Source organism: Helianthus annuus, chromosome 8 (assembly GCF_002127325.2).
Source record: "Helianthus annuus cultivar XRQ/B chromosome 8, HanXRQr2.0-SUNRISE, whole genome shotgun sequence".
NCBI classification, from domain to species: Eukaryota; Viridiplantae; Streptophyta; class Magnoliopsida; order Asterales; family Asteraceae; genus Helianthus; species Helianthus annuus.
In genome coordinates, this window is record NC_035440.2 from 1144820 (window position 1) to 1156125 (window position 11306).

The 11306-nt window shown below is 34.4% G+C and overlaps 1 protein-coding gene, 1 long non-coding RNA gene and 4 other non-coding genes across 7 annotated transcripts; 5 read left to right on the forward strand and 1 right to left on the reverse strand.

Moving 5' to 3' along the window:
• The first annotated feature begins 1400 nt into the window (after positions 1 to 1400).
• Positions 1401 to 2652, forward strand: LOC118481139. The gene is made up of 2 exons (XR_004864545.1): positions 1401 to 1441; positions 2249 to 2652. It is a non-coding gene; the product is annotated as an uncharacterized LOC118481139 (long non-coding RNA).
• On the forward strand, positions 1680 to 1825 carry LOC118481619. Its single transcript, XR_004865828.1, has one exon. It is a non-coding gene; the product is annotated as a small nucleolar RNA snoR137 (small nucleolar RNA).
• On the forward strand, positions 2050 to 2152 carry LOC118481602. Its single transcript, XR_004865811.1, has one exon. It is a non-coding gene; the product is annotated as a small nucleolar RNA Z103 (small nucleolar RNA).
• Positions 2224 to 2327, forward strand: LOC118481603. Its single transcript, XR_004865812.1, has one exon. It is a non-coding gene; the product is annotated as a small nucleolar RNA Z103 (small nucleolar RNA).
• Positions 2381 to 2464, forward strand: LOC118481604. The gene has a single exon (XR_004865813.1). It is a non-coding gene; the product is annotated as a small nucleolar RNA Z159/U59 (small nucleolar RNA).
• Positions 2653 to 5993: 3341 nt separating the features above from the next.
• On the reverse strand, positions 5994 to 9403 carry LOC110871665 (glycosyl hydrolase 5 family protein). Of its 2 annotated transcripts, none has more exons than XM_035976301.1 (4): positions 8897 to 9403; positions 7401 to 7648; positions 6772 to 7292; positions 5994 to 6558 (listed from the first exon to the last, which is right to left on the reverse strand). In XM_035976301.1, exons 1-4 carry the CDS (start codon positions 9359 to 9361, stop codon positions 6134 to 6136), a joined length of 1659 nt encoding a protein of 552 aa, XP_035832194.1. In that variant the 5' UTR covers positions 9362 to 9403; the 3' UTR covers positions 5994 to 6133. The 2 variants fall into 2 exon arrangements, with proteins under 2 accessions (XP_035832194.1, XP_021976076.1); XM_022120384.2 differs by having other exon boundaries at positions 5994 to 6609; positions 8897 to 9401.
• Positions 9404 to 11306: the final 1903 nt, after the last annotated feature.

The following is an 11306-nucleotide window of genomic DNA, read 5'->3' on the forward strand; positions in this document are numbered from 1 at the left end:
CTCAGCTGAAGCAAAGTGATAATCGAGTCAACAACAGAAACATGATAAGCACCTTAAAGAAATAAGCTCTACACCCGTCATCATGATATTACATATTTTCAAGTAACTATAAGATGAGTCATGGCTCACCATCATGGAGGTGACATTAAAAACTCTTATTAACAAACTTAAAAGAAAATTAGGGTTTACAGCCATCAACGTGACTGCACGAAATCATTCATGAATAAACGTATATACACGTTAATCAAAACCCTAATCGGACACAAATAAAGATAGTCATGACAGTGAGAAATACACAACACCGTCAACATCACCTCAAATAGCTGGAGTTATTAATCAATAAATGAATGTAAGTTAACTGTAACCTTAACTAACACAAATAGAGGTAGTTAAATGGTGACGATTAGAAACACATAACACCACCCTCGCCGCCGTGGGAGACCGTTGAAAGCGAAACCTCCCAGCAATACCTATCGACCTCCGATGTGCGATTGAACCAAGCAAAGAAGAAACGAAATTAGGATCAGCGTTCTGCTATTATGTATGCAAAGAGAGCACAAAATTGTGTGTCTTAAATCATGAGAAAACGGATACTAACGGAAGGGAAACCACATTAAACGCATGGATGGCAAATGCAAATACACGTCATCCATGGGGTATATCAATGGTGTAGCTTTGCAGGGGCGAGAAGGGGGCCGACCCCCCGAACTTTTCGCTTGTTAGTGGAGTGTATGTAGTTTTCCTATAGAAATTTTTGGGTATATACGTTTTTGACCCCCCTGTTTTATAGAAATTTTTGGTATATACGTTTTCGACATCCCGGTCAGAAATCTCAAGTTTCGCCACTAAGGTATATATATGGTCTAAATCAATAGCTAACACGTGGCTAGTGCCCCAGTCAAATAAAAGAACTACATATCACGCTTTACAAATCATATAGAGAGTTAATTGTGTTGCCCCCATGTCATCAAGTATTGCCTAAGAGCCAAAGACTATTATGTCCCCAACATAATCAAGTTTTGCAACAAGTCAAAAACTAATTTGCCCACAACTAAACGTATATGAGCTAAAAAGTTAATTTATTTATGAAAGACGTATAGGCCTACAAGAAGCCTCTAGTTTTATGTTGGTATTTACACCCCAAAACAAGTTTTTAAAAAGTTATTAGAAACAACAAGTCAACAATAAAACAGGGTACAAATAGGAAAAAAAAACTAAAATGGTCATTTGGAATCACAACTAAAAACATAAAAGAAATGTTCAAGAAAAGAGCCGTTACAAGTTGCCACGTCATCCCAACCATGAGAAAGGGCATTTCAGTAATTAACCATCAACAAATTAGGGTTTACCAACGCCTACAAATACACACCTCAATTCATACCTTCATCATCAATCTTTCACCTTCACCTCCGCCGTCAACCGTCCGCCGTAGCAGGCGGTGGTAAGTATCTCCGACCCTTTTTCCCATCCAACCCTTTATTTCCACACTTCTTCTGTTGCTTTTGATAGGCGTTACGTTCACCGGCTCCCGGCGGACGTGTCAACGAAAGCATAAATCAAAACATTCAAAATCCACCGGAAATTTTCCGGTCTATCTATTCAAACAATTCACTTGTGGTGTGGATTGTTTTTTTCAGGTTTTGAAACATAAACATCTTTAATTTTGTACCATCAATTTTGTTGCTTCATAATGGTGAAATCTCTCAAATTGAGTGAGGGAATTTCAAGTTTCCGGAGCATAGATTAAATATTTTATATATCGCCAGTATTAAACAGCTCGATGTGTATACAATCGCATCGATGTTACCTGTCTCCTGGCACATTTTTTAAATTTAATTATAGTTTTTTTTTTGCATCGAAATAACTGATTACCAGCGCTTTTTTGTTTTAATAGGCGTTGTGTATGAGCCGATGCGATATTAAATATCCGGTTTTGAAATTTTCAGTTTTTGAAGGTGCAGATATTATTTATTGAGCTGCATTTGTTTCAGATTCGGAGATATTTTCATTTATTTATTTTTGTTACTAAAAGTTTTTATTTGATATTTGATGGATGTGATGATTATTTCCCCAGATGATCGAATATGAAATAACTGAGCGCATTATTTATGTTTCTCCTTTTGGAGAAACTCAAGCCAGAAATCTGATCCATCGTTTTTTTTTGTTTTTTTTTCAAAGGTTTATTTGATTTAAATTTTGTAATTTGAATTTTTTTATTGGAGAATTGAGATGATGATTATTTCCCCAGATGATCGAAGTTGATTATACTGAGCGCATTTATTATAGTTCTCTTTAATAGGGAACTCCAAGCCAGAAATCTGATCCGATTTTTTGTATAATTGTTTTATGATTTTTTTATTGTTTTTCTGTGAATGTGAATGTCTCTGATGATGATCCAAATAAAACTTTCGTTCTTCTGAATATCTTTGTGGAAACGATTATTGGAGACCTGAACTGAAGAGGCGAACTCTACTTGTATTATATTTTTGATTAGTGATCCAGGTTTTAGTATGCACTGATCCTGCTTTGTTGTTGGTTTTAATAAGAGTTTGTTTCAAACCAGTAGAGAGGTGTTTGGTGTTGCGTTTTCAAAATAGATTATGCGTTTTAAAACTGTGTTTTGGAGTGAGATAATCACAATTTTTTATCCAACACTATTATTTATGTTTTATCAACGCAATAATCAAATAATCACTTGAAACGTAATCCAGACACTCAAAATATGTTTTACATCCACTAAAAATCATATAAATAAATTTAGCTTGAACATATGTAGGGAGTGATTTTAAATTAATTGTAAATGGAAATCTAAATGTTATCCAAGTAAAAATAAAACAATAAAAATACTGTTTTTGTAAGTTAAAAAATGATACGGTATGTTTTAGTCGTTTTGAAATGTAAGAAGATTTGAATTTTTATTGTCCAAGACAATTTACATTAAAACATAAATTAATTGAATGCGGACATACAAAATAAAATGTGATTAAAAAAATCACCTTAAAAAGGTGAAATCGACTCAATTGGTTACACGGCGCCACCAACGGTTGATTGTTAGGCTGGTTGGTTTGTTAGGGTATACGGAGTGGGACTCGGCAACGTGCGGCAAACCAGTTTGCCGATCGGCAAACACTGGCGCCGAACTTTTGGCGACGCGGCAAACAAAACGAATCGGTGACATGTTGCCGACTCGGGAAGAAGAGAGAGAGTGAGGGAGCAGGAGAGAGAGAGGGAGTGTATGGGAGAGAGGGTGTTGTGGGGTGGGGTCTATGCCATCTCTCAACCAATCACACCTTTTTCCTTTTTTTTTTAAAAAAAAGTTTACCACTTCACTAAGTGTTTAAATCATTGCCAACATTTTTCACCAAAGTTTAAACACTTTTCACTGATTATTGACGTGGCACACTCTCATTGGTTAATTTTTTAGTTTGCCACTCCAAAGTGTTTAACCACTCCTTACACCCTTAGGCTGTATGTTGACTTCACGGAGCTGTGGTAGGTTTGCGGTGCGTATGGAACACCACCCCTTGGTAAAGCATAAGCTCACAAGTAGCATTTTAAATTGTTGGTCTTTGTGTCGGTTTTAAAGCTAAAAATGAAGGTGGACTTTGATGGTAAGAATCTTTAGTCAATCGTAGGGTGATATTCTTGTGGACGGGTGTTTCTATTACCAACTATGTAGCTTCTACATCGAGAAATTAAGCATTGTATATGTCATCATTGGCGAAGCATAGTGGAGAGTATGTAGTTTTCGTATAAAAGTTTTTGGTATATACGTTTTCAACCCCACGTTTTATAGTATATACTCAAAAAATTCTATATTTTGGGTATATACGTTTTCGACCCCGCGGTCTGAAATCTCGAGCTTCGCCACTGTATGTCATTAGTCTCATCTTTTGTAACCACCTGTAATAACGAACTTGCAAAACGAATTCTCTTATCATAAAGAATGTTGAATAATGTTATCAAAGGTGGGCATTTCCTACCAAATATTCAAAACACTACTCGGATGTTGTCTACTAAAATCAAACCAAAACATGGATGTTGTTCTTGTTCATACAAGTGGTATGTGATCGGCTAGGCTACCCTATAAAAGACTATTTTTTTTCAACACATTAACACCATTTATTTTAGAAGATTTCACTACTTGAACTATGTCATTTAAGAACATTCACATCTCATTCCTATCAACCCCATCCTTATAACTTCACAAAAAAATAAGGTTTTTTTTTTTTTTTTAATTTGACAGTCCATTCCCTAAATCGAAGACTAAATTTAGGGACTCGCGTCTCATTTTTGTCACAATTTCACAGAATAGTAACCAAGTTTTAAGTGTTCTAGTTAGGTCACTGGTGTCGTTTTTGTCACAATTAGATAACTTAACATTCAAATCGAGTCATGTCTTTTTTTCCACGTGTCAAGAAAAAAATGAAGCATAAGATGCTGAGGTCGAATTATTTTAATATATGAAATTATATATTTAATAAAAATAAATATTATTTAATTACATTAAAAATTAAAAAAACAAGTTACAATTCACGTCATCACTCGACATTAGCATCAAATAAAAGAAACAAAAAAGAAACAAAAAACCACATCACCACTTACCTATGAAATGAATGAAAAAACCACTAATTTTAATGAAGAATGAATATTGAGGACCTGATTGGAACATTTTTGAAACTTGAGTGACCTAATTGGAACACTTTTGAAAGTTGGTTACTATTCTACAAAGTTATCTATCAAAGTATCGTATTATTCAGTTATAATTCCTGATTACAATATAGTTTAATAATAATAGATGAGTAAATTACATTTTTAATACCCTCTATTCAAAATTAATTATATCTAGACCATTAGTCTAATAATAATAGATGAACATGTGATGAGGTATCGTATTAGACCCAACCTGAACGTTCGGACATATCCGTTACTTATCGCCTTTTAATATAATATTTATTATTATTGCGTACTAACTCGCGAAGCCTAGCGCATTGTAGTTTACACTACACCAGGTTGTGGGCTTGTAGAGATAACCCCTAACTGGGCCTGGCCCATTGAGGTTAGGGGAGGCCCATATCTCCTATATAAAGAGGTGTTCACCTCATTATTAGGGCACAAGATATGGAGCCGCCACACTTTTGTTACTGGAAACAGGGGATTCTTTCCCCTACCGGTCATCTCTACAAGCTCCACTTTCTTGTCTTCTCCATGGCAGATCTAGGTTCAAGAGGAAGAACAAGATGTGATTCTTCACCCTCATGGAGAAAGCGGTCCAATCATCCCGGTGGTGATTCCGTGTTTCAACAACATGTTTCTAAGATAATTGTGTATTTAGATAAATTATAGGGATATGGATGAAGCATTCCATGACCAATATTTTTTCATCTTGACATAGATTATAGGGATATGGATGACGAATCCCATGTGAATGCCATATACATTTGGGTAAAAGACTAAAATCATCACTCTAGGATCATTTCTTGTAATTGCTGATTCAATTTATAAAATAACAATCCACTTGTTTAACTTTTAAAGGCTAAACAAGAAAAAAAGTAGCAATTTTATTATGTACAAATCTAGACAATCTTGATAACACCTCTCATATTATCAAGGTTGATCATTTTCCACTAGAATCACTCACATGCATGGGCTTCTACGGGGTGTATGATCGAAATCAAACACTCAAACCATAAACACATCAAATTAAATCTATAACTGAATTTCATGAGTCGGTTTGCATGTTCACTAAATACTCAGGTGAAAAAGTTAGATTTCGCTCACTAAATAGGTTCAATCCATCTTAACCAACACTTAAAACACGTTAGTTTTAAATAAAGCTTTAACCATCCGCCTTTAACTTTTTATACGAGTGAGTTAACATCAATTTGCCAACGCAAAAGTTTGGTTAAAACACACAAATGCCCTCTTAACTACAATTCTCACAAGTAATTTGGTTAGAACACACAAATATCCTCTTAACCATAAACATATCGTTGATTAAAAAGACAAACAAAAAGTTGCATATCATTATGCATCCTATATTGATCACACGAAGTAAGATTCGAGTACACAAATTAAGTGGATGTGTTATATACAAGAGTTTTTTGTAAGTAAGCGTAAAATGGTAAATGTATCAGCTCGATGAAATCGAGCCATCCAAAATAGGACGTTGTGAGATACTAATGGGGGATGGCGCAATATTAAAACTCGTGCTATTGATGACTTTGAACCACTGGGAAGATGGATCACACGAGTAGTCTTTACTTAAACATTTACAATCATTAGTAACAATGTTGTTTTTGGAATCTATGTCAAGGCAAACAATATTGCCATTCTTGTCCGTTGATGAAAGGTGCATTTTAGATGCTGAAATGGCTTCCCATCTAGTTGATGAATCATCGCCACACATGACACCTACTCGTACTGGAGTATGCATCTCACTAGCTTCTATACAATAGTTTGTACCCTTCACTATTAGAATCTTTTCTTGTGTGTAGTCGAGTTCCAATGCGTTGGAACATGGACCCAAACTCGAGGAATGGGATTGCATGCAAAGCCCTGTAGACGGATGAAATATGATTTTATGTGCCAGTGCGTTGGAATCTGGTGCTGCAATTCATGTAAGACATAAGTTTGAGTGAACCTCGTTGACGGTATAAAACTAGTCGTGTTTACAGATTAGTGTGTTGAACGCTACATAAGGAGACACGACTTGCTTTTCATTGAAAAAAGAATATAAAACCATAAAGATGGTGTATAGTTTCTATTTACCTTGAAAAGGAGATTGAAGAGGTGAAATCTTTTCCAAAAAACTTGAATTCCTAAGCTCACGCCAATTCCAATTCAAAAGCCCATAAGTCTCCTCCATCCCAATCACACCTTCTCTATAATAATAACTTCCAACAAGGGTCCACAAAGTCCAATCAAGATCATTTTCAGCGGCCCAACCCAATAAGCAATTTAGATATCTATTGTCATTGTCATTTGTACCACTTTGATCCACCCCCCACTCACTCACAAACAAAGGATAACCTTGGTCCAATAAAAACAATGCATTATTTGCTATTTTGTCGATAACCCGACCACATACTTCGTTTGCGTTACCCGTGATCCAATCGTCTCCATCTGAGAAGCCATACCAATGGATCTCGAAAACTAGTTTTTTGCTAAAAGATAAACTTACAGGATTCGTCTGAAGAAAAGACAAATCTAGGTCGTAGTTCAAACCGGATATGATAATCAAAACATTAGGGTTCATTGCATGAACCCTCTCCGCACCTATTTGCATGTACCTGATTAATACGACAAAAGAAGCACCCGACCACTTGAATCTTCATTTTTGAAACCATAAAAACATTCGAAAAGAATATCATAAACATGTTTTTACTAGATATACATACTTGTACCAAGTTTTGAGATTCTGTCTACGCCCACGAAGTTCGTTTCTCAAGCTCATACCTATGACATTGTTATAACCTTTGAACATGGATGCAACTCGACTGATACCCTCGATCCAAACTTTAGGGTCGAAGTAGAGGTCACCAAAAAAACCATTACCGTCATTGTCACTACAACACCATCCGGGCTTGCTTAGATGATTGTCTAGTATTATCATCACGTTGTTCTCATTAAGGTTCGAAACTACTTCCTGGTTTAATATATTGATGGACATTTTGTTTGTCAGTTATCTAAATAATACATTGAATAAGAAGTTATTTAAATTTAGAATACAATAATGAATAATACATACCCACCTTCGTATTTATTAGTTATAGCACTTTGAACAACATCATTTCTTATAACATTTTATTTTTTCTTTCTTCCAAAAAATATGGACCATACGAAAATAAAAGCTTTTATAATTCCTAGCAAGCCATGTATCTTTTTAACTTGATTTTGATATTTTAATTATAAAAAGAATAATAAAAAAACCAATCAGGTTGATATACTCTCATCTTCCACACCTTTAATTTGATAAAATAGATAAATATTGAGTCGTTTTCAAAAATTTATTACTTTTGACAAGTTCTGCTCTAGTGCACAAAGTTTTTTTTTTTAATTATTAATTATCAAATTTTCTTTTGTGATAAATTTGATTTTGATCAGAAAAATTATTTCCATTGAAAATAATGTATACACACGTATAGATCAAAATTATTTTTAAAACTCTAAAAAATATAAGAGACTTGATTTCTAACAAAAAAATATTTATTTATTTATTTTATATATTTAACCTTATTTAATGGTAGTTTTATCATTTATTATATGTAATTTTATGATTACATATATGCATATCGGTTATTACAGATTTATAAATAAGTTATTACACATATATGTAACTTGGTTGTTACACATATGTAAACTTGTGATTACATGTGTGTAATCACAAAATTACATATAGTAAAAAATAAAAACTACCCGCAAATATTATTAAATATATGAATGATTGGTTCTTAAATTTTTTCGAGATTCTTATACTTTTTAGCGTTCTGAAGAGATCCAAACCATACACACGCACAACAAAGGACTTGTAGGCTAGTGATACGAATGTGTGATGAAAATTCAATATATAAATTTAAAAGCTTGATTAATGAGTGTGAGTTAAACAGCCTAACACACACGTGTATATTCATTATAAAACACTAAGTTATTGCGAGAATAATATACCAAATCTTAAACGTTTATTCATTTTCACCAAGGCTTATATTTCAAAAATTTTGCACTTATTAATACAAATACAAATACAAATACGTATATTTATTTACAAATACGTATATTTATTTATATAAATACAAAATTTCAAACTAAGACATTTGAACTCATACGTTGTCTAATATAATAACATGTAATGTAATGTAATAACTTTTAAATATTCATATGATATAAGCTTGCTTACCTGGAAAACATTAACAAGAGGAAGGTCAACGAGCAACGGATTGTTGACTTGAACTCCAGCAATAGATCCCGACAACCCCAACTTCATCATCGACTGTCTCATTGTCATCGAACCCAACTTATCATCCGTAAACAAAAACAACGGATACGTGAATCTCACGCAATTGAAACCCATCTCCACAATCTTCTTCGATATCACATCCACCGGTTGTTTACTCAATCCCTCGGCCACCGCGGCATCGAGGTGGCTTACCCAATTCACACATGATAACTTCACCCTCTCTCCCCCTTTTCTATCGTCAACTATCCACCGTGAGCTGGTGGATAGTGCGAGGGCGAGATCGTCATCATCAGCCGCCGCGTTGTTGTTGGTATGGTGGCGGCGGTTGTGGATGACGGTCTCGTGGAGGACGAGGAGAAGGGGGAGGAGGAGGAAGAGGAGATAGGATCGGAATGATCCTCTCATGGTTGTGACTTGTGATAGTGTTTTTATGATATTGTCAAAGGTTAATAGTAATCTTGTTTATATGATAATTCATATATATATTTTATTTATTTATTTAATTATTAGTGGACGTTTCTTTTGTCATATGTTACACAAGCAAATGACCATACGAATGATTGGATAATGGAATGTGATAGAAACAAATTTGTTGTCGTGTTTGATTTCTTGTGTGATGGAATTGTTTTGATAATAAATAGAACAAGAACCAATATACTAATAATTAATATTAAAAAATTCTAAATATATAATTGTTTTGATAATAAAATAGAACAAGAACCAATATACTAACGAGTAATGATTAATATAAAAATTAAAAAATTCTTAATATTGAAAAATTCTGATTATATTATATAAACAAGGTTACAACTAACTTGTTTTAAATTACCGACCATACTTTCATATTCAAAAAAGGTAACATGTCTTAAATCACATTTTGGAAAGCTAGTGACTTAATTAATGAAAGTTTTCAGGAAAGTTAGTTAATTGTATTTTTTTTTTTTAATATAAATGGTTTTAGTTACAAGGTCAATTATCACTGTATCTAAAATTATAAACAAATTTTGTTTTAAAATTTTGATCCGATTCATTGTTTGTTTACTTGAAACGGAGTAACAGGTAAAAAGAAAACTTATAATAACTTACTGGTTTTTGAAGAGAGAAGTTACGGATTCGGTTTCTAATTTCGAGGTTTTTCCGAGTTTTAACTGGTTCAGGTGATGTATTATCAGAGTTGGAACCCGTTTTAAAGCTTGGGGTTACAACCTGATGTATACTCGACTGGTGGGTCGGTTCCATAACCGGTTCCTCCATGTCTGGTTCTGCGGTATTTTTCAGTTTCAGTTCAAGAGCCGGTTTTTCTTAAGCTAATGGTGTGAGGTGAATTGGACTAAGTGGATCAGACTCCACGTCTCCACCTATGTCAGATACCAAAATATCATACAATTTGATTTCATTATTAGGCTTCAAGCTTTATGTTTTTATCTTTTCTAATAATGACAAATGTTATTCATACTTTACATTTCTCCAATATTCCTTAAATAATCTATTTGCCTAGATTTGAAACTAGGACCTCCCCTTTAAGTGGTAAATGTCTCTACCAAATGAGCTACGTGTGACACTCTAGGATTTCCCGAGTATTATCTTGTAATATCATTATGTGTATATACGTTATTAAATGAAAGTTGCGTGTTACTTTGATGCACCATGTGTGATCCTTGTATATGGGTAGTATATATGTAAATATATATATATATATATGTATATATGTGGCAATGTGTGTATAAATACTGTGAACCGAGATCCCAAGGACCCGACTCGAGACCGCCCAGTCTCGAGTGAACAGTGAGCGAATGGGCCGGTTGGGGCCGCAACCCACTCGAAAACCCATTAGGGTGCATGGCCTTGAATGAGCTATAAAACCTTTGCTTTAAGCCAACTTACCCCCTCTTGATCAACAATCATTCTCTCACTCTCACACCCTCTCACTCCTCCTAGCTTCCTCTCTCTCTAGAAAACCCTAAAAACTTCACTAACCAACTCCCTCCATCCTCTCGGATCCGATAAGCGGCAGCTTGGAGCTCGGGATCTAGCTTGTATTCATCACTCGAGAGCCCCCTCTCAACTGTTTCCCCCACACCCTTGCATCCGAACATCAATCGGTTAGTATGTTCTATTTGATTAACGATAATGTGTGTTAAAGATGCTTGTTTGCTTGTTTGCGAGTGGTTTGGATGATTTACAAGGTGATCTTTGAATAATAGGATGTAGAGAGAATGATATGCATGACTATTGAAAGATTTATGAATATGCACATGAATGTTCTTGATAAAAAGAATGAGACATTACATGTTATTACTCATGAAATGCATGGTGTGCTTGTTGTAGTAGTGAAAGCTTATTTCGATAT